Source organism: Nothobranchius furzeri, chromosome 5 (genome assembly GCF_043380555.1).
Source record: "Nothobranchius furzeri strain GRZ-AD chromosome 5, NfurGRZ-RIMD1, whole genome shotgun sequence".
Classification (NCBI taxonomy): Eukaryota; Metazoa; Chordata; class Actinopteri; order Cyprinodontiformes; family Nothobranchiidae; genus Nothobranchius; species Nothobranchius furzeri.
This window is the reverse complement of record NC_091745.1, coordinates 38,191,626-38,215,566: the sequence shown is the minus strand read 5'-3', so window position 1 is coordinate 38,215,566 and position 23,941 is coordinate 38,191,626. Positions and strand designations below refer to the sequence as shown.

General features: G+C 42.6%; 2 protein-coding genes across 2 annotated transcripts; one reads left to right on the top strand and one right to left on the bottom strand.

Moving 5' to 3' along the window:
* The first annotated feature begins 408 nt into the window (after positions 1 to 408).
* LOC107396724 (urokinase plasminogen activator surface receptor) lies at positions 409 to 3,954 on the top strand. Its single transcript, XM_015976552.3, has 5 exons — positions 409 to 622; positions 1,151 to 1,270; positions 1,352 to 1,498; positions 2,715 to 2,825; positions 2,922 to 3,954. The coding sequence occupies exons 1-5, from the start codon at positions 478 to 480 to the stop codon at positions 3,116 to 3,118; spliced, it is 720 nt and encodes a 239-aa protein (XP_015832038.3). The 5' UTR covers positions 409 to 477; the 3' UTR covers positions 3,119 to 3,954.
* A 12,752-nt stretch (positions 3,955 to 16,706) lies between these two features.
* Positions 16,707 to 20,923, bottom strand: LOC129163512 (uncharacterized). The gene is made up of 2 exons (XM_054741322.2): positions 16,871 to 20,923; positions 16,707 to 16,790 (listed from the first exon to the last, which is right to left on the bottom strand). Exon 1 carries the CDS (start codon positions 20,921 to 20,923, stop codon positions 19,109 to 19,111), a length of 1,815 nt encoding a protein of 604 aa, XP_054597297.2. The 3' UTR covers positions 16,707 to 16,790; positions 16,871 to 19,108.
* Between the last annotated feature and the right edge of the window lie 3,018 nt (positions 20,924 to 23,941).

The window sequence follows — 23,941 nt, the reverse complement described above, 5'->3', positions numbered from 1 at the left end:
TCCTGAACATGAAGGGTCAAAAACAACACTTTTGCACCACCCACCAATCCAAATTTACCATTTATAGTCATTTGTCTTGAAACAGACCAACACAGCAACAAACTTATGCAAAAATAAACTTTAAAACATAAATTTACAGTCCAGTAAATGATTTTACAGCAGGTCCAATTATTATTTTACTGTATAACCCAAAAGTTGATTGTTGCTTAATGCCGTATTGTGAGCACGTCTATGAAAAGAAATACACTTAAAATGTACTCATTTAAATGTAAATAAAATCAAAGAGTGGAACTAAGTGAAGAGTGTGTATTCTTTTTAAGCACCATACTTTATGTGTATTACTGGAAACACACACTGGGCCAAAATGACGGAAATTCCTGATGTAATCTAAAAAAGAGGAGTGAAAATCTGCTAAACCCTGGAATATTTCTGACCTGTGGAAGTAAATTCAAGCAAGACATCAGTAGTAGAGGAGTGATGAAGGAGTGGTCAGATGCTGAAGGACAACCCTTCACAGGAGAAGTACAAATACAACCTGTACAGAACAAAAACAAACTCTCCCGTCCCACTAACAAAATGTACTTCTTCACACTGGCTCTCGGGATTTGGCTTCTCCCAAGAAGTAAGTTTCATTACATGTAGTTGATTATTATATTTTATTCCCTCTATTTCTTAACCCTTTGATGCACAAATTATGAAATCTTCAACCATGATTTTTAAAAACATTTTTTTTCTTTCATCTTCAGGAGTGAATGAAACAAATTTCATATTTACATATTTTTTGTAACATTTAATTTACAAATAATTTATTACATGTCCACCTCAGTGGACAGCGTGCAATCTGAACATGAAATATGGTGGCTTGACTTACTGAAGTACAAATCGAGGGGCTCAAATGTAATAAAGTCTTCAACAGCTGTGCTTAATAGCAAAAATGAATAAATAACAATTTTCAGTACCTGTCCACTGTAGTGACCCTTATGCATCAAAGGGTTAACAAAAATGTAGCGTAATTAAAGTCAATGATTTCATTTTGCTTTAAACGTGAGCATTATTGTATCTTTGATTCAACTTTTATCTATCCTTCAGAGTTACACTGATACTTTCAGAAGTAATGTGATGAGAAAATATTGTTGTTGTTTTTTTTCAGCGGACACCTTGCAGTGTTACGAGTGTTTACCAGACATCTTTGGAAATTGCACACAGACAACAAAACAATGTCCCTCAGACAGTTACCAGTGTGCTGCAACAAGATTAATGATATATCTAGGTACGTCGGTGTGGAGTTCATGGTTTGTGTTTGTCCCTTTGGCATAGGCTCACTTCACAACAGCTGCTCTTTTCATTGCAGGTGAATTTCAACTTGTTGATGCCCCAGCTAAAAAATGTGCTGCGGTCCAAGACTGTCTTAATGGCTCAATCAACTTTGGAGTTGCAAAAATCGTATCAAAGAGCCAGTGCTGCGATGGAAATTACTGCAACACTGCACAAGTCCCTGGTAAAGTCATGCTGTTCAAAACTCTGTGCTGCAGTTAAGATTAACTGAAGTGGGTTATCAGATTCATTTGTCCCAATGGAGGAGTCATTTCTCTAAATACAAGACATGGCAAATGGCAAAAAGAGATATAAATAAGTGAAAATGCTAAATAAAATATAAATGTGTGGGAAAACAACAGTTCAAACAAACATCTAGCTGAAGATGAATGTTCATGTTTAGCAACCTAAGCAGAGGGAATAAAAACCTTCAACAGCCCTGACATCGGCCTCTGCCTCTGAGCAGCCAGTGTCACAGCTGCACTAGACAGCAGGCAGCCTCAGTTTGGTGAAATGGGGAGAAATATCCTGAAGGAGTCACATTAGCATTCTGAAGGCAATCATGGTGCTGTCGTGCTCTCAGTGTTCATCAAACAGATTTTTCTCTGCTGTTTTCTGCATCTCCCAGGTGCTCTGCTGTGACCTCACCATGCATGAGGATACATCAGATCATGTATCCTGGTGGGATGAGGTCTGGGCATGAGGCTAGTTATTTGTTCATTCCTAGTCTAGTCATGTTGGTGACTGCAATCCCAACAGCATGGATAAGCTGTCAGCACCCAGCTGCCAAGACAACAAGTATCCATGACCCCATGAGTGCATTTTTAACCCTGCCACTGTCCTATTGGGTGACCGTGCCAGAAAAGCTGACCATTGAGCAGGATTGATGGTTTATCCTTTGAGGTCCACGTGGCAGGGGTGAGGTGGTGCTCAGTCCTAACCCCTGCCACGTGGGCCTCAAGGGATAAACCATCAACCCTGCTCAATGGTCAGCTTTCCTGGTGAAGTCACCTAATTGGACAGTGAGAGGGTTAAATCTATTCTCATCCTATCTGTCACATGCACCACGGAGCCCACGGTGTTCGTAATACACTCCTAAGACTTTGCAACGATATTAGGGACCGTTTTTCTGTGCGATCACTCATCTGATTCAAAAGCATTCACATATGAGACCAGGAAGATTTTGATGTTTGAGACGTTTTAGATGGCCGGCGTTTGCTCTAAGGATCAAAACATGAAAGACTCACAAGCAGTTCAAAAACCAGTCTGACCTGGTGGCTTAATGATTAAAAATTATGTTAAACAACTACCCCGCTAATATCAGAATCATCACGCTCTAATAAAACAAAATTACATCTTTTAGATCTTGGGGTTTTCAAAAACTTTTTTTTCTGTCCCAGAGCCCAGCAGCTTCTCTGCAAACGGCCGGAGGTGCTTCAGCTGTGAAGGAACGGAGTGTGGCAGAACGCTAAACTGTGAGAAGAATGAAGACTTCTGCATCAAATCAACAAGTAGGACACATTTACCCTCTTCCATTTTCAAACAAATATTGAAAGATTTTAATACCAAACATGAGGCTCACCTAATAATGATATTTTCATTCTCAGTGAATGACAACGGACAGAAACGGACCATGAAGGGCTGCGCCTCATCGCTGATGTGCTCCGCTCAGTCGGTAGCTGCGATTAAACAAAAAATGGGAGCAGAAATGAGCTGCTGTCAGGGAGATTACTGCAACAGCGCCGACGCTACGAGGGCTGGACTGCTGCTGATGGTGCCGTTGATGTCTTTGGTCGTGTTTTAATAGGAAATGGAAACAGCTGTATTGCTGCTCAGTTGTTTTTTATATACTTGTTGTAGCAGCATCATAAAGGTCAAATCTGTTCCTAAATGTGCAATGGTCAGAATTAAACTTGTCTAAAAATTTTATTTCTAACATTTTTCTTCTTCTGAAATATTTCCATTAATGTTAAAGTCAAACATAAATATGTCAGATGTTATCAAAATAAGTGAAATAAACCAGCTGAAGCTTTTCAATTCACACATCAATGAATCAATTTGACTTCAAATGTGTATCTTACTATAATGAAAACATGAAGGTTTCTACATGAAGAAGATCTCAGGAACAAACAGAGGGTCAACAAACTCAGCATCCCACTGTCTTTATGGGTGTGACCCTGCCAGGAAAGTTGACCAGTGAGCAGGATTGATGGTTTATCCCTTGAGGTCCATGTTGCAGGGGTGAGGTGGTGCTCACTCCTCACCCCTGCCACATGGACCAAAGGGATGAACCATCAATCCTGCTCAATGGTCAGCTTTCCTCGCGGGGTCACACTCCTTGGGACAGTGGGAGGGTTAAAAATGATTAATCAGAGCTTCATCTAGGGGCGAGTTGGAGATTTCGCTGGAATACAACAAAGAAAACAAACAACAACAAACAAAAGACAAAGAAGTGTCACAGATTAACTTTCAGTACTGTGTGAAATAACTGCTTAAAAAATAAAGGAAATACAAAAATAAATCATCTTTGATCTGAATGGATGAAACATCCCTATTAAGCATTTTGTTCTTTACACAATCACACAAAAATCATCAATAGAAATCAAATGTATTAATCAATGGAGATCTGGATTTGGAGTCACACTCTGAATTAAAATGGATAAACACACTATGGGCAGATTCAGCTTTGATGTAATGTCCTAAAACAAGTCAGAATAAGGCTCAGTAGTGTGTGTGGCTTCCACATGCCTGAATGACCTCCCTACAACACCTAGGCATGCTCCTGATGAGGTGATAGCTGGTCTCCAGAGGGATCTCCTCCCACACCTGGACTAAAGTGTCCACCAACCTGCACAGTGTGTGGTTCAATGTGGTGTTGGTGGATGGAGCAACGCATGATCTCCCAGATGTGCTCAATTGGATTCAGGTCTTGGGAATGGGTGGTCCAGTCCAAAGCATCAATGCCTTTGTCTTGCAGGACCTGCTACCCACCAGTCACATGAGGTCTATTATTGTCTTGGAACCCAGGGCCGACCACACCAGCACATGGTCTCACAAGGGATCTAAGGATCTTGTTTCAGTGCCTAATGGAAGCCAGGCTACCTCTGATGAGCACATGGAGGGCTGTGCAGCCTCCCAAAGAAATGCCACCCAACACCATTACTGACACACTGCCAAATCGGTCATGCTGGAGGATGTTGCAGGCAACACAACGCTCTTCACCGCACCTCCAGTCTGCCACTTCTGTCTCAGTATGAACCTTCTTTTATCTGTAAAGAGCACAAGGCACCAGTGGCAATTTTGCCAATCTTGGTGTTTTCTGCTAAATGCCAAATGTGTATGTTTATGTTTATGTATTTAGCAGACGCTTTTGTCCAAAGCGACTTACAAGTGATAATCGGCATGTAGCCCTAGAGGCTAACAACAACAATAACAACAACAACTTGACATCAATTATGGAGAGGAGAGAACAAGGAGTGGACAGTAGAGAGGGGGACGGGTGCAGGGACGGTGCTAGTTTAGAAGATGCTCTCTGAAGAGCAGGGTCTTCAGGAGTTTCTTGAAAATTGAAAAGGAAGCCCCTGTTCTGGTAGTGCTTGGAAGGTCATTCCACATTTGTGGAACGATGCATGAGAAGAGTCTGGATTGTCCTGAGCGTGGTGTAGGCACTGCTAGCCGACGATCCTGTGATGACCGGAGCGGCCGGGCCGAGACGTAAGCCTTTGCAAGAGGATTCAGGTAGATGGGAGCCGTACCATCTCGGACTTTGTATGCTAGTGTTAGCAATTTGAATTTGATGCGTGCTGCTAGTGGTAGCCAGTGGAGCTCAATGAACAGAGGGGTGACGTGTGCTCTTTTTGGCTGATTGAAGACCAGATGCGCCGCTGCATTCTGGACCATTTGAAGAGGTCTCACAGTCCAGGCTGGAAGACCAGTTAGAAGGTCATTGCAGTAATCGAGGCGGGAGATGACAGTAGATTGCACCAGGAGCTGAGTGGCATGTTGTGTTAGGTATGGTCTGATCTTTCGTATGTTATACAGCGTAAAGCGGCATGAACGAGCAACAGAGGCAACATGATCTTTAAAGATCAGGTGTTTATCAATCACAAAACCCAGATTTCGAACTGCCTTTGAAGGAGCCAGAGATAGGAAGTCATTCTGGATTGAGATATTGTGCCGTATGGGTGGTTTTGCTGGGATGACAAGTAGATCAGTTTTAGAGAGGTTGAGTTGGAGATGATGGGATTTCATCCATTTTGATATGTCAGAGAGACAGTTTGATATTTGTGCAGAGACAGTGTGGTCGTCCGGTGGAAATGACAGATAGACCTGGGTGTCTTCTGCATAGCAGTGATAGGAGAAGCCATTAGATCGAATGATCTCACCCAGTGAGGTGGTGTATATGACAAAGAGAAGATGTCCTAGTACAGAGCCCTGGAGGACTCCTGTGGCAAGATGGTGCACGGTAGAGGATTGTCCAAGCCAAGATACACTGAATGATCGTCCTGTGAGGTACAATTCAGACCAGGCATGTGCTTTCTCTGTGATACCCATGCTAGAGAGTGTGGACAAAAGGAAGCCATGGTTGACAGTGTCAAATGCAGCCGATAAGTCGAGCAGGATAAGCACTGAGGATTTGGCAGTCGCTCTAGCTTCTTTAAAGGATTCCGTCACTGCTAACAGAGCAGTTTCAGTGGAGTGGCCCTTTCTGAACCCAGATTGGTAAGGGTCAAGCAGACAGTTTTGTGAGAGGTATTCTGTGATCTGCCCTGCGATGGACTGGATCTCTGTCCAGGGTGTACCCCGCCTGATTGCCCGTTGACCGCTGGAGGTATGGCGCCAGACCCCCCGCGCGACCCTGCGTGGACAAAGCAGGTTCAGAAAATGGATGGATGGATGGTATTCTGTGATCTGCTTGAAAGCCCCCCTTTCAATGATTTTGGACAGAAAAGGGAGGAGAGAGATAGGTCGGTAGTTCTCCACATGATTTGGAGGAAGAGATGATTTTTTAGCAGCGGTTTAACCTGAGCATGCTTGAGAGAGGTGGGAAATGTACCGGATGTCAGTGAAGCATTGATCACATCTGTGACTGCTGTGGCTACTGTAGGAGCAATAGCTTGGAGCAGCTTAGTCGGAATAGGGTCAAGTGGGCATGTAATAGGGCGGCTGCACGTGAGAAGCTTGGACACACAGTTCTCAGTGAGAGAACTGTTAGCGTAGTGTCGAGCATGGTGTTGGGTTGTAAGCACAACCCCCATCTGTGGATGTTGGACCCTCTTACCACCTTCAGAGAGTCTCTTTCTGACCGTTTGAGCAGACACATGCACATTTTTGGCCTGGTGGAGGTCATTTTGCAGGGTTCTGGCAGTACGCCTCCTGTTCCTCCTTGAACAAAGGTGGAGGTAGTGGTCCTGTTGCTGGGTTGTTGCCCTCCTACAGCCTCCTCAAGATCTCCTGATGTACTTGCCTGTCTCCTGGCGTCTCCATGCTCTGGACACTATGCTGACTGAAACAACAAACCTTTTTGCCACAGCTCAGATTGGTGTGCCATACTGAATGAGCTGTACTACCTGAGCCACTTGTGTGGGTTGTGGACTCCGTCTCATGTTTCCACTCATGTGAAAACATCGCCAGCCTTCAAACGTAAACCAAAACATCATCCTGAAAACAGAGGAACTGAGAAGTGGTTTATGGTCACCACCGACAGAACCACTCCTTTGTTGGGGATATCTTGATAACTTCTAATAATTTCCAAGTGTTGTCTTTTTCATTTGCACAACAGCAGCTTATCAGTCGGTGTTGTTTTCTATGAGGTCAGTTTGATTTCAAAAAAGTGTGACTGACTTGGAGATACATTGTGTTGTTTAAGTTGTCCCTTTAGTTTTCTGTACGTCTGCCATTTTCCACAGTGCCAGCCTCGCTGTGCCGAGCACACCGTTGGGCAACCTGCAATGGTGCCCACTATAGAGCTCCGGATGTCACATGACTCTCAGAGAGTAGACGCCATGTTGGCAGGCAACAAATGTAAAAATGAACGGGATCGGCTTGGATTTTACTTCACACTTTAAAACCGAAGAAATCGTTTTATATAGTCAGAAATTAAATAGACTAAACATCTCCGACCCTTACCATACCCCTGGGATACTTTAAAAAAATGCCAGAAGCTGTCGGAGCGGACTTCTTACCAGACCTGGCTGGGGAACCCCTTGGGATTCCCCTGGAGGAGCTGGCCCAAGTGGCTGGGGAGAGGGAAGTCTGGGCCTCTCGACGCTACTGCCCCCGCAACCCGACTCCAGATAAGCGGATGAAAATGGATGGATGGATGGACAAATAACATAGATTTACATGTAAGTAGTTTAAATAGAGTGCTGTGCTGTTTGAATGTATAAACTGAACGCCAAGAGAAATCACTAGTTTGATTTTTTTCCGTGAAAAAAAAAAGTCAGGCAGGAGCATCTCAGGATCTGTCTGAGATCTGTCTCGGTGAGACAGATAATAGCAATCCAAAGTGCTTTTTATGTGTGATCTGACAATTGATCAACCATTGCTTAAAAATTAAATACTGTTTAGCAGGTTAATTGCTGTGATCATAAAACACGTAAACGGCAGCACGCAGAACTCACGAGGCAATGTTTTACGTGACGTTTACTTGTTGCTATGAGTAATAAGACAGAAAAAGCCACGCCAAAATAAGTTTAGGAAGCCCACTAAGAATCGTAATAAAAGCATTTAAAATAAATACCATACACAGTTGAGGAATCGTTGGTTTAAGTACCTGATATGAAGTGGTCGCTGCATAAGCGAAAACCTTTAATCTCGGGATCCCACAGTTTCATTTTAGCCCGGTCACTAGCGCGTTTCATTATAATGATCCAATGTTTGTGGCACTCCGGATCTTGGGGAATCTTGTAGATGGCTCATTCCTTATGTCGTCCGCGTCTGTTCTGCATCCTGGGGCACAACAGGAATCTACCATATTTCCAGTTTGATTGATTTTTCTGACAATAACAAATAGTCCAGCTGCGGGCTTCTGCCTGCCAATATGGCGCCGTTTCGATTTGAACTGTTGCATGCCGGGAGAAGTGACGTCAACTCCCGGAGCTCTATTGGCTGGTAGATGTGAACATAATGTCGTAACGGCAAAATTATTAGTGAATAATAATTATTATTTTTTAATTAAAATATAGCTTTTAAAGGAAATACCATACCTTCATTCTGCACACCTCTAAATGCCCCGTGGAGGTATTATTTATTTAAAATGTATTTTTAAAATGTTTCTTATAGGGAGCATAAGTCACGCCCATCTACTTCCAGACAATGGGTCCCAGGAGGAAAGAAAAAAATGAATGCAAGTCAATGTTGCTATAAACGCTATTTTCTATTTTCGCTTGTTATGTGCCATGGATTTCACATATGATGTCTGTGAATTTTAAAGATGTGTTTTGATGGCAAGAACGCGCTTATTTTCGAATGAGGAGAAATGTTATTTTAGGTGTTGTGGAAAAAAAGTCCATGACTACAAATGCATCCCACCAAAGTGACATCACCAAACCAGACACGGAGAAAAACAGAGGGAAAAAATGGCTGTCAATTCAGCGAACTTCAAATCCTTCCTTCAGGATGAATGAACCAGCATAAATCTGACCATGTGGTAAGTAGCAGCTGCGCTAGGGGAGAAGAGATTCTGTGGTGGATATGCAACATACCAACGTCTAATTTGTAATCATAATAATTACAAACTTACAACCTGATAAATCTCAAAGTATGTGACTGGGGTGGTCGAAACACACATCACTTAAATTGAAGTAGAACATATGTGCGATCCAGGGCGTAAGGCAAAACGGATTAGAAAATAGCTCTTTTAGCCCCATTGAATTGCATGTAATCTTGCAAGGAGCTTGACGGAAGTCTCTGGGGATTTTGTGATCTCGCGACTCGAGCAAGGAGCAGGGCAGAGAAGCCGATTTGCTGCTGAGACTCTCCCGGTATGCACTTGAGTTCTGTGATTGTCGCGAGTAAACCGTTCCGCTGCCGTTCCTCTCTGCTTTTGCTTACAGTGTGCAGTAGGCGTTAGGCTCCCCATTCAACCTTTAGTTTGACCCATAAAAAGTCCCTGATGCTCTCAAAAGTGACTACACAGTCTTCAGCATTTGAGCAGTTAAATGAGTTTAGTGAGCAGCAGGTTGTACTACGAAGCAAGGTTTCACGCGTATTCACTCTCACACAAGCTAAATGCTGTTCACACTAGTACACATATTAAAAACCAGCACCGACAGGACCCATTCCCCAACGGGGAGGCACTGAATCAAGAACCACAAGCCCTAACAGAAAACGAAATGGAGCAACAAACCACAGCTTGTTTTTTTGTGCACAATGACAGCAACCAAAGCAGAGATGCACACTCTAACATGCTGTATAGCGACTGAACAAGTACAGAGCAAGCTGAGACAACATTGCTGTTTTATGGCCTTTATAATTTAAGCCAGGTGAACTCCTCCTCAAACATACAGTGATCCCTTGTTTAATGTGGTAGATGCGTTCCAGACCTGGCCGCGATAGGTGAAAATCCGCGAAGTAGGGACACCATATTTACAGTACAGTACTATATTGAATTATCGTATGATAACATTCTCTTTTTGTGGGTAAAACTCAAGAAAAATTTTTTTACTTGGTTTTTTTTATAGTTTTATTAAAAAAAGTGCATTTTATGATGAAATTAATGAAAAAACAGGAATTTCTTGATATTTCGCATAGAAAAATACCACGAATCGGTGAAAAATACAGCAAATCGGCGAATTTCCCTTGAATAAGGCTCCAAAGAAAAAATCCGCGAAGTCGTGAATCCGGGATAAACGAACCGCGAAGTAGCGAGGGATCACCTGTAAACGTTTCTATGTGTTGAAGAGCTGGTCCGAAAGCTGGAGGTGCTGTTAAAAAAAAGTTCAGGGAGGCGACTGAACCAGTGGAGTTGTTTTAACAACGTTTAACGACCGGGTTCCAGGTGCCAGAAAGAGGAGGCTCGCGGGACACCTGTTGAGGATCACTGGTTTGAGCCGTGCAGTCGTAAAACTCACTAAATATCAAACGCTTCCTGAGCTAATGATTAGAGGAATGATGATCAAGGGCAGCAAAGAAAAGCAACAGGAGAAAATGTTTAGAAGGATATGAGGTGAATGACTGTAATTGCCTAATATGATTTTTTACCCTGGGTAGAATAAAGCACTCTGCAAGTCATCATAAGCTGGTGCTCTACAGCTGGAGGACAATGAATGAAGACGTTAGGGAGCTGGAGCACTCAGGCAAATAAACATTTAGGTGCAAATAAAAATAAACCAACTAATTACATCGGCTGCCCAAATCTTTATCAGTGTTAATGTCTGCAACATCTAAATGTTAGTGGTGGCTCTTTTATTTGCATTTACTCATCTGAATGCTCCAGCTCCCTTGCTTTTTTCATGATTTTTAAGCCTTTTTGTGCTGGCTGAGAGGTTTGGCTGTGAATAAGGTGAATATTCTTGAATAAGGTGAACCATGAATCATTTGTACATGTATCTAATTTTTTTTATTATTATTATTTTTTACAAATCATCCAAGATCTCTAGCTGCTGTTGGAAAGTTTTAAACCAATATCATGTTTCAATGTTGCAGATAAATTAAAATCATGTTTAGATATTTTTGTAGCATCTATCTATCTTTATTATTGAGAGCCATAATTCTAAGAAACTATCATCGAAAACTACTGTTTGGAGACAAAGAGTGGTTCCGAGGGCTCTTTATGATTGTTAAACCAAAGAGTCAGAGTACCCGGCCCGGTGGGTTACCAGGGTCCCGCCCTGGAGCCAGGCCTAGGGTTGGGTCCCATAAGCAAGTGCCTGGTGGCCGAGCTTTAGCTCCTGGGGCCTGGCTGGGCCCAACCCAAACCGGATACATGGGTGCATCCAACTGTGGTCCCACCACCTGCAGAAGGAACATGAAGGGTTGGGTGCATTGTGGATTAGGTAGCAGACCAAAGTGGGAGCTTTGGTGGCCTGATCCCCAGACAAGGAAACTGGCTTTTAGAACATGGATTGTCACCTCTCTGGCAGGGAAGGAGCTGCAGCTTGTGGAAGAGGCTAAAGCCCAATATATACTTCTCTGCCTGCGTTAGGACGGAGACATGCAATGCCATTGTGTGTTGGTGCAGGAGCTCTCCGACAGGTTTGTGATTACTCAGGACACTGCTTCCTGTAAATTCGTCAACAGCACCGTCTTTTCCACTTAAAAAAAACCAAAAAGATATTTAGTGGCTGACACGGAACAGGTTGAAGAACACATCGCAGAAAAGGTCTGAAAATATTGACATTTATTCACCCGTGACTGAAGGAGTACAAAAATATGCAGTAAGGGTTTTATTCGTGGACAGATCCGTGGGTTTAGAGGTGGAGAGTTCTAAGAGCAAAACACATTTGTTAATACGTGTGTAAGTGGTGCCAGCTAGATATAGTCGGACTCACCTTGACACATAGCGTTGGCTCTCGAACCAAAGTCCTTGAGCGGGGTTGGACTCTTCTTTGCTGGAGTTGCTGTTGCCTTTCTGTTACCCCGGGTTTCCACGGGAGCCGTCAGCAGCACGTTACTGCAGCAGCACGTCTTGCTCGTGTAAGCTGCTGCTTGGCCCTTCCCACGAGAAGCGAAGCAGCAGGGGAGCAGCTGTCACCGACAGGGCACGAAGTCACACAAGTGACTTCGTCAGTAAACACAACAATAAGCAGGAGAAAATTACAACATGGTTTGTGTTTTATGTTCTGTCCATTTTATAATCGCCAATACGGACCTGAAAAACAAAGGAGACCGCTAGCTAGGTGATAACTTCTCACGGGGACGCACAGTTAGTAACCTTTTTTAAAAGTAAAGCAACCGGAAAGCAGTACGTTCTTTATTCTGAAAATCTCGGTAGCTTCTCTCCATTTCCGCGTCCGATTTCCTGTCTTTCCTTCCCCAAAAATGTCGAACTTGACCCGTTTCAGAGGCGTCGCGCGTAGAAAATAGAACCGGCGCGTAAAGGCCGCGACATGCTGCTCCTGAGACGCGGCCGACTCGCGCTGTTGACGGCTCCGGTGGAAAAGGTTCTGTTGACCACAGCGGTTCCTATCAGCAGCTATGACGTGCTGCTGCAGTAACGTGCTGCTGACGGCTCCCGTGGAAAGCCGGGGTTAGAACACCTTAAGGTCGCAGGTCAATGATTGACTTTATAGTTGTATCATCTGACCTGCAACCATATGTTTTGGACACCTGGGTGAAAAGAGAAGCAGAGCTGCCAACTAATCACCACCTGGTGGTGAGCTTGATCAGATGGCAGAGGAAGATGTTGTGCAGACCTGGCAGGTCCAAACATATAGTGAGGGTCTCCAGGGAAGGCCTGGCAGAAGAAGCTAAAGAGTTGGTCTTCAACTCCCACCTCCAGCAGAGCTTTGACCGCTTCCCAAGAGCAGTGGGGGTGATTGAGTCTGAATGGGCCTTGTTCTGCTCTGCAATTGTTGAGGCAGCTGTGGCTGGCGGTGGCCGCAAGGTTGCCAGTTCTGGTTGTGGATTGTTAGGATTCATTTTAAAATACTTTTACTAGTTTTTAAAACGTTAAATGGTTGGGCCCCTCCTTACTTGGTATCACTACTTCAACCATACACCCCTTCACGGTCACTCCGCTCGGAGAACCTCATGCTCCTCTCGGTCCCAAGAACACGTCTAAAGACGCATGGTGATAGGGCCTTTGCTGTGGCAGGTCCTAAGCTTTGGAATAAGCTTCCTCTGAGCATAAGGGTCTCCACCTCTGTTGCGGTTTTTAAGGCAGGCTAAAAACATATTTTTATGACCTGTCTTTTAACCTTTCTAACTAGTTTTATTGTGTTACTTATAGCGATTTTACTCATTGTATTTTTATCTGTATCGTGTGATACAATGTTTTATTTTCTGGACTTAATGTTTTTATTTGATCAGTGTAGCGCCTTGGTGGCATCTTTTTGCCTGTAAGGCGCGATTTATAAATAAAGTTGAGTTGAGTTGTGGTGGCAACCCCTGTACCTGCTGGAGGACACCAAAGGTTAGGGTAAGGCTGAAGAAGGAGGCCTACAGGGCATGGTTGGCATATGGGTCTCCAGAAGCAGCAGACAGGCACCAGACAGCCGCAGTAGTTTTTCGAAAAAAAAAAAAGGTAATGAAGCACAGGAAGTTGGCTCCCTGTTTTAACTCTGATCTACAAAATTTAAAACAAAACTCTAGACAATTGGAGAGGACATGGCGCTGTACACGCCAGGAAGAGTCCTACTTATCCTGGAAAAATAGTCTTATGCTTTATAAAAATAAACTTGGACAAGCTATAACTGCATATTTTTCATCGCCAATATAGGAAAATAAGAATAATCCTAAATTTCTTTTCAGTACAGTTGCCAAACTTGCACAGAATCATAGCTGTGAACCATCTATTACCTTAGCCCTCAGCAGTAATGACTTTATGGGATTTTTCACAAGTAAAATTAATTCTATTAGAAACAAAATCATTAGCATCCTCCCTAATGTGATTACTTCTTCCTCAGTAAGTGAGGCAGCATCAGAGGTAACTGTAGAACTTCATCTGTGTTTGAACCGTTTTGATCCAGTTGAGCTCTCAGAGTTATCAAAAATATTAGCTTCAGATCTGTGGTCCCTCACACTCTCTATTGGACGCTTTTAAAGAGAAACCTCACATAAACAAGCGCGTGTACACACACAGGTGCTCACATAAATAAATATTAGCTTCATCTAAACCTTCAACTTGCATTTTAGATCCAATCCCAACCAACTTATTTAAAGATGCATTTCCTTTGGTTACTGCCCCCATTCTAAATATAATCAATCTATCCTTAGTAAATGGATACGTACAACAGGATTTTAAAGTTGCTGTAATCAAACCTTTACTGAAGAAGCCTTGTCTGGATCCAGATGACCCGATGAATTATAGACCAATATCTAACCTTCCATTTTTATCCAAAGTCCTGGAGAAAATAGTGGCCATCCAAGTATGTGAGCATTTAAACACTAATGCTCTGTTTGAGGAATTTCAGTCTGGTTTTAGAGTATCACAGCACTGAAACTGCATTAGTGAGAGTTACAAATGATATTCTCATGGCCTCAGATAAGAATCTTGTGTCTGTTCTAGTCTTGTTAGATCTCAGAGCTGCTTTTGACACAGCTGATCACAATGTTCTTTTAGAAAGGCTTGAACATGTTGTAGGGATCAAACGAACAGCACTAGGCTGGTTTAAATCCTACCTGTCTGATAGATTTCATTTTGTAAATGTACATAACAAATCGTCTTCATACTCCAGGGTTACTTGTGGAGTACCACAAGGTTCAGTGCTTGGACCAATTCTTTTACAATGTATATATGCTTCCTATTGGTAAAATCATTAGACAGCATGGGATAAACTTCCACTGTTATGCTGACGATACTCAGTTATATTTATCCATTAACCCTGATGAAACTAATCGGTTAGGTAGATTACAGACTTGTCTAGAAGACATAAAAATTTGGATGACTCAAAACTTGCTTTTAAATCAAGACAAGATTGAAGTTCTCATCTTTGGACCCGACATTCAGAATAGGACATTTCTTAGTCAATCACCTGACCTGAACGGCATTACATTAATCTCCGAGAACAAAGTAAGGAACCTTGGTGTTATCTTTGACCAGGACATGTCATTCAAATCCCACGTTAAACAGGTTTGTAGGATTTCCTTTTTCCACCTTCGGAATTGTCAAACATCACCTCATCTTGGACACTGCTCGGGCCAATAAACAAGGAGCAGAAAGCGACGACGTCATCAAGTACCCTCAGCTCAAAATGCTGGAACTAGGTGTGAAAGAATGAAGTCACAATAATAATAATGGAAATGAGTCATGCACGGTTGCAGAATAAAAAGAGGAACTGAAACCTCAAATAGAGGTGGTGATAATTAATGCATTTATGAGTGTTTAACCTTTGTACAACTCATGGACTATCCTGTATGACAAACAATGTTTTTTTTTTTGGAATGTGTTAAAGGTCATGTTAACGGACAGGATGTGCTTATAAGATTTGAAGCAGGAACAGGTGTGATCAAGAAATAAGTAATGTGTAACATGTATTGTGATTGGAGCTTTTTATGATGACCTGGAGCTGACGACATTAAGGTATAAACCCATGACTGGGGACAAATTGTGGGCTCTCGTCTAGAGAGAGTCCGCAGAAAGGGTTTGCTTAATCAGAGAGATTGAATAATCTTTTGGTTTCATCTTGGAACACCATCTCTAGTTATAGGAAATAATACCAACGGGTGTGGAATGCACCAACACATGAGTCCAGGACCAAATACAGTAGAGGAAACTAGGTCCATACTGGTACCTATGGAATCCAAGGCTGTGGTCACTGACCTACTAACTCAGGTTCTCCTGTAATAGGAGCTTTCTCCGATCTCACATAAAAATAAAACTCACCAGAGTTCTAGATACGAAAGGGAAAGAAGGGATTTTAAAACTAACCAAATTTTTCTTGCAGCTTTCCAGGTGATCCATCAAAAGACTTCAGTCTTTCAGGATTTGGTATTTGCATTTTACTTTTAATCATTTTACTATTTTACATTTTAACTATATAAACTGTTGGGTATTTTTATAAATGTACCTTTTTGAGACCTAAAAGATGCCCATTACACATCATGAATCTCTGTGTTGGTATGTTCATAAAAAGGTTGAGCAAAGATGTTAATTGAGAGAACTCTGTAACTCTGTAACTTGAGAAGGCCCCGCCTTCTCCCCCCATCCATTTGGTGAATAAAACCACTGAAGACTCTTGAGGAGGGGGAGTCGCCTGGCAGATAGCTCTGGAGAGAGTTATGTGTCATGGTGATCTCCCCCCATTTGGCTAATTCAGTGTAAAATGTCTTCCTGGTTGTCATGTGTGTTTATTTCAGGTTCCAGGGTTATGGAGGTTAAGTATTATCTACCAGATAATTGCAGAATGCAGGTATACAGAGCAGGTGAGGAGAAAGCTTTGAAGGCTGAAGCAGAGTGGAGGCTGGTTGAGACACACACATGGACATTACAAATAATCAATTTACTCTCTCTCTATCAAAGGGTGTGTCGTCCTTTAAGGTAATATGGGATAAAATCAAATTACCTAACAAGTGGTGGAGAATGCGGGCAAGGCAGAGCCGTCGATGGGAAGCTGGCTTCGGGGAGCCGTACAGGCGCCACTTACCTCACCAAAGCCCGGGGAACTAAAATTGTTTCACCGGCCGGCTTTTTAGCCTTGAAGGCAGATTCCCATTCAAGCTCTCGCCTTCCCGAACTCAGGACGAAAGTACCACGGTATGCCGCCCATCGAAGCATGTGAGGACTCCAGTTCTTTTTACAGATGGCGTTCTTTATTTGTGCCGTTATTGACTAGCAAAGCTAGCATCATGCAGCACCATAAACCACCGTAGAACTACAAACCGACAGAATAAACAATATGTTTACATAAATATAACACATAAATCACAAATAAAGGTTACAAACTCTACTAACCACTTTGCCTGCTTGTAGCTCCGAATGGGAGGGGAGAAAACAAGTTTTGCTTGCTGTTAGTCTCTTATATTAATCTGAACGTATTCAGCATATATCAGCTTCCTTTCATACGTTAGAAAAAAAACGAGTGCACACGTTAAGCTAACCGGAAGTTGTTGAGAAAGGCAAGTGTGCCTTTCAAAATAAGAGCACGAGCTCCAGTTTCATCAAAAATAAAAAGAAGCATTTTACAATGATGTTTTCACAGCATTCACACTCCCACCAATCACACAGTGATTCATTTAAACTATATACAATAACTTGTTAAACAACAAAAAAAACTACCAACAGTAAACAAAGGCACCTTCTTAAGATAACCCTTTACTCTGCTTCAAGTAATAGCACTGTTTTATGTATGGCTCTGTCTAAATAAAGTGGCTGGGATGTGCGCTTGCCTCTGTTGTCCAAAAATGTGTTACTAACTAACAGCTTGACCTTTCTAACCCTGTTGTATGCAGCTGGGAAGACTTCCACTATCCTTGCCAACTTCCACTGGTTTCTTGGCAGGTTGTCGTCCAACAGCAAGACAATGTCATTTACTTTAGCATTCCGTCTCTCAGTAGTCCATTTTCTTCTTTGTTGTAAATTGAGCAAATACTCCCTTTTCCACCTGGTCCAGAACTCATTTGATAGAAATTGAACCCTCCTCCATCTTTTCTGAAGATATAAATCTTCCTTCACAAACTCACCAGGCGGGGGCATGATGACTGAAGATTTCATTGTGAGGATATGATTGGGGGTCAGAGGTTCCGGGCCTGATGGATCATTGAGATGGACAGTGGTCAAAGGTCGACTATTCACTATAGCCATCACCTCATATAAGTATGTCCTCAGTGATGAGCTGTCAAGTTGACTTGCAGATTGGTCGAGGATAGAGGTTAGGATACTCCTTACAGTGCGGATCTGCCTCTCCCAGACGCCGCCCATGTGACTGGAAGCAGGAGGATTCATCACAAAGCTGCATCCAAGTTCTTTCACACGTTCCTCTGGTAGTCCTTTCATCATGTTTTGGAACTCATTTTTCGCACCTACAAAATTGGTACCTTGATCACTTTGAAGTTGTCTCACATTGCCTCTTATTGCAATGAAACATCGCAATGCATTCAGGAAGGCATCAGACGAAAGGTCATCCAATACTTCTAAGTGGATGGCTCTTGAGCACATACATGTAAATATGAGCCCATATTTCTTTAGCTCTTTCCTTCCTTCTCTGACGTAGAATGGACCAAAACAGTCCATTCCACTGTACGTGAACGGAGGTGTACTTTCCATTCTCTCAGGGGGAAGATCAGCCATTTTTTGTTCTTGGTTAGACCTTCTGAACTTCCTGCACTTTACGCACTTAAAGATAAAGGAAGAGACTTCACCATTACACCCAAGGATCCAGAAGCCATTCGCACGAACTTCATTGATTGTCATTCCACGACCTTGATGACACACCTTCTCATGACAGTGCTTGAGTATGAGACGAGAGACATGATGTCCTTTAGGAAGAATGGCTGGGTGTCTGACATGTGGATGAAGTGCGGCTTGGGTCAATCATCCTCCCACCCTCAAGATACCCAGTCTGTCCAAGAATGGGCTTAGCCTTTGGAGGCGAGTTAATTTGTTCCCTTTGACTTCTTCCTCTTGGCTTAGTGCGTTGATCTCCTTGCTGAATGCTTCATTTTGAACCAACTTGATTACAAATTGTTCAGCTTCTTGTCTTTCTTCAAGTGTGGTGAGTTCATTTGATCTTGCCCTTAAACCCTTTAGTTCCTTTGCAAGACGCTTAAGCCTAGCTATGGCTTTCGTTACTCTCCTCCAGTCTGAGAACTTCTCAAGACGCTCCAGTAGTGATTTTTCTTCCTTCACGGTGGTTGTGAGAACCTGTGCTCTCTTGAGTTCTGGATCATCATTGTTTATTTCTTCAACCTGAGTCTCTTCCTGTTTAGGGAGATCCCTCTGCCAAGGAAATTGGGGCCCAGTGAACCAGTTAGACTCTACAAGCTTATTTGCGGTTAGGCCGCGAGACGCATGGTCTGCTGGGTTCTCTTTAGAGGCAACATATCTCCACTGTCCTGGTTCCGTACTTGATTTAATTAGTTGAATTCTGTTGGCTACAAATACATGGAACCTCCTTGCATCATTATTGAGGTATCCAATGACGACCTTTGAGTCAGTCCAAAAGAACTGTTGCAAGTCTTCTAGCTCCATTTCTCATTTGAGCAGTTCACTCGTCTGCGCGGCTACAACCGCAGCCGAGAGCTCCAATCTTGGGATTGTTGTCACTCTTGTTGGTGCAACTCTGGACTTTCCCATAACAAAAGCACAGTGAACTTCTCCGGACTTGGAAATAGTTCTAAGGTAAGAACATTCTCCGTAGCCAGATGAACTTGCATCAGAAAAATTGTGAAGTTCATACTTCTGAACCTCCTTGGCTGTGAATGGTGTGTAGCACCGTGGTATTTCAACCAAAGACAGATTGTAAAGATCTTGAAGCCAAGCATTCCAGTGTGGTTTTAGGTTATCAGGAAGTGGCTCGTCCCAACCCACCTTGTCCTGGCACATTTTCTGTAGGATTATCTTTCCGGTTAGGATGAAAGGTGCCAAAAATCCAAGGGGATCAAAGATTGAAGCTACTGTGGACAGTACTCCTCTTTTGGTGAAGGGATTTTCTTTAATTTCAACTCGGAACTGGAACTTGTCAGAACTGATGCTCCATTGGACACCAAGAGCTCTTTCCATTTTTGGTTCTCCAAAAGACATGTCAAGGTTGGTTGCTCCATCTGCACACTCTTCTTTTGGTAATGTGTCTAGCACTACTTTCTTATTGCTGATGAGCTTGTGCAAGTGAAGCATTCCAGTGCTGCAAAGCTCCCTTGCTTCTTGGACAAGCTGAATAGCTTCAGCTTCGCTGTCTACACTTGTTAATCCATCATCAACGTAAAAGTTGCGTTGGATAAACTTCACTGTTTGCTCACTGAACTGTTCATCTCCTTGAGTCGCCAGGTGTTTAAGCCCGAAGTTGGCGCATCCTGGTGAAGATGCAGCACCGAACAAGTGGACCTTCATACGATACACTGATGGTGGATCGTCCATCTTGCCACCCTCCCACCATAGAAATCTGAGGTAGTCTTGGTCTTGTGGGTCCACATGAAACTGATGAAACATACGTTCCACGTCACACATAATGGCTATCTGTCCCTTTCTGAAACGACACAGGACCCCAGTGAGATTATTTGTAAGGTCTGGTCCAGTCAACAGATGTTTGTTGAGTGATGTGTTCTGAAATTGGGCAGAACAATCAAACACGACCCTAATTTTTCCGGGCTTTTTAGGGTGATAAACCCCATGGTGGGGAATATGCCATACTGTTTGACTGTCTATTTCTGTCTTTGGAACTCTTTCGGCATCCCCTCTTTCTATCATGTCCTTCATGAAGGCTACATAATCTTTGCAATACTTCTCATCTCTTTGTAGTCGTTTTCTTAGGCATTTTAGTCTATGTTCAGCACATGCTCTGTTGTTAGGTAGACTTGGCCTCTCTACCTTAAAAGGCAATGGCATCTGGTAGTGTCCGTCCTGCTTCTGCTTTATATTTTCTTTCAGTATTGCAAGGAACCGCAAGTCTTCTTGTGATATTGGAGCTTCTCCACCCTTTCTTTCAGAGAAGTCTGACTCAAAAACCTTTATCATGTCTGATGGGGAGATAACTTCTTTAACTTGGGTTCTAGCAGAAAAATGGACTTCTGACTTGAGTTCAGAGGAAGGCATTGTAAGTGGTATGACTTGCTTAGCAATGATATGGTGACTTACACCTATTTCATCTTCATAATCATTGACGGTACTGTTATACCCGACAATGCTCCAACCCAGCACAGACTTGAGTGCAAAGGGTTGATTTTCACTTCCATGGATGACTTCTCTTGGAGCCAGAGCCTGAGAACAGTTATAACCGATTAGCAAACCTACCTCACAATCTAATTCTTGCGACATCTCCTCTGCAAGATGTTCTAAGTGAGGCCAGGACATTGCGGTCTCACTTGTGGGAATATGAGCTCTGTTAGCCGGTATATACTCCCTGGTGTAGCTTACTGGAAGCTTGATCTTAACTTCAGATTTCAAGCCTCTCACTTCCAGACCAGTCAACCTTTCACTGGATACAACCTTTGTTCTTGATGTTATTGTTGACACCTTGAGCTTTACTGGATCTTTCTTGGCATCCAGTGTGTCGGCTACATCCTTCAAGATGAACGTAGTGTCGCTCTGAGAATCGAGCAGAGCATACACTAGTATTTCCTTGTCTGGTTGAGTCAATGAGGACACATAGACTGGAACAATTGGTGAAGTGAGAGTTCCGCCCCTTTCTTGAATAATCCTTAGAGAAGTAGCTCCATCTGACTCAAGTGTTTGCTTTGGTTTAAAACTTTTGTCTTTGTCTTGGTTGTTTACCCTCGGTTGATCTTGTTCAGACCCATCCTTGTCATTTTCAGTTGTATGAGTTTGTTTTGGATTATTTTCTTGCTTCTGTTCCACCGTGAGCTCAACCAGCCTGGTAGTTTTTGTGCAATTTTTTGATTTTCCATACAGTCATTCAGAACTTGTAATCCTTGTACATATGGCATGGCTGATTCCACGCTGCTCAGAAAATCTGCAAACTCACGGAGTTCCACAGTTTCCTTTGGGCCAATTTTGCGCCATGAATGTATTTTATCACGATATGCCTTGCCAATCAGGAAAGGATTGCCAAACCTGTCTTCGAGCACGTTCCAGGCAGCATTATAAGCTGTTTCTGAACCAACCAGAAAATGACCTTCTATAGCTCTTTTTGCTGCACCGCCAACATACTTGCGTAAGAAGAACAGTTTTTCTTGGTTTGGAAGGTTTTTCTGATTAATTAAAGTGGAAAAAGAAAGTTTCCAATCAGTGTACTTCAGGGGGTCTCCAGTGAAAACAGCAGGTTCAGGAATTGGGATTCGATTTGCAGTGATAGCTTCCGCTAATGTTTTAACCAATTCATTGGTTGTGTCATTTGGGTTGTTTGATGTAACTGTTTGAATGGGATTGGGCTGATAGTTCACAGTTGGTTTATTAAATTAAGATGCTTGTGGCACAGATACTGAGGTATAGATTGGTGAATGAGGAGTAAAGCTTTTAGTGACTGTAACCTGGTATGGTTGTTGAGCTACGGATTGGTTTGCTGGAAGGATTTGAGGATGCCTTTCTTGTGAGCTAAGAGGTTGAGAAAGTGCTGGATTTTGTGGTAGAGGAGGTGGCAACAGATGATCTTCTTCATCGTCACTATGAACAATTTCAGAATACACTTTCAGCCTTGCCTTTGCTGCGTTAAGCCTTTTAAGTTCCTCTAATCATTCAACTTCTTTCTTCTTCTCCTCAACCTTCATCTTTCTAGCTGCACTTTCTGCAATAAACTGAGCTCTTTTCCTTGCATTCTCAGCCTCATATTCAGCTTTCTGCCTAATTTCCTCTGCTTCTTTTTCAGCTGCCAACACTTGATCTGCCTGCTCAAGTCTCCAGATTTCTTCTTCACAGTCATGTTGAGCTTTCATTATTTTTAGGACTTCCTCTGTGGCAGCTGCTTCTGCTGCAGCTTGTCTAGCATCTTGTGACCTGTACGAATACTCCTTTGAATGTCTGGTCTTTCCTGAAGATAAAGAGACATTAGATGTTGTAGCTTCAAACACAGACTCCACATCGGGCCAGGATGATACTTCTGTACCATCATTGATGAGAAACTTCTGTGCCTTTTTATTTGCAACCTTGGTGAGCGATTGGCAGGTATCGTTGATTCTGCGGATTTCTGAATTTGGATGATCTGGATGTACAGTATCTCTTATTTTAAGATAAATATTATCTATCTCAACTTGGGTTGTATTTATTTTACTCACGATCTCCGTTAGCTCAGAATTATCATTGTACTTTATGGCCTTTTTCAGTCCATTTATTTTGTGCTTCCACCGCTCATAAGCTCTGTTGAACTGTGCCTTCAGATCCTTCAGTCGATCATCTGCTAAAGCTTGTCCTTTTTCAGTGAGCGTTCGTATGCGTTCACTTTTCCTAATGCATGCAGAATGTGGGAGATCTTTAGTTTGAGACAGTGAGTCTAGTGCAGTTGATGGGACCGTCTCACTAGTAGCTTGCTTATGTGACTCAACCTGAGCTTGCATTTCCTTTGTAGTTGCTTCTACTTGCTCATTAATATCAGCTTTCTCTTGTGAAGTACATATATTTTCAATATCACCCCTTTGTGACATACTGACTGTGTACTTTTAAGCCTATAAATGTACTAGAGTTGTAAACTAAAGGAATAAAATGAATTTCAGTAAACAGATAAAGGTTGAACAATTTTCTGCCGTTAACTTGAGCTTAACTTGTGTCTAAACTCTTATGTAAACAACTTAAAATAAATGTTAACAGCACATTTGGCAGAAACACAAATAAGAATCTCCTGTGATACAATTACCAGCAACCTCCACACAATGTTAATGCAAACACAATGCAATTATATGCATAACCTAGAGAATAAACCCTTAATATTATTATTTATTTATATATATTTTTTTTCCTAATCAAATTACTTGAGTGGATTTGCCTATAAAGTTACTTAGCTCTTGCAGTGTAGCCAAGTGGAAGGAAAGCTTCGCTGCTCCTTTAAGATGTACAGATGGAATGTGTGATGAAAAGTTCATGGCGGTTCTGGATCTTTCTGCTACTTCTGACCCGTTTACTTTAACGTGTCCACCTTTTAAGCTTTGTCCATACTGCTCCTTTAATCTTCTCAACACAACGTTCACCAGATGACACGATGTATCTTCAACTGCAGACTGCTCCTCTACCCGACGTCCTCAACGGTTTGGCACACTTCGCTCTTCATATGGAGTCTTCACCTTTCCTTTGCGTGGTGAAGTGTTCTACTATGCCGCCCATCGAAGCATGCGAGGACTCCAGTTCTTTTTACAGATGGCGTTCTTTATTTGTGCCGTTATTGACTAGCAAAGCTAGCATCATGCAGCACCATAAACCACCGTA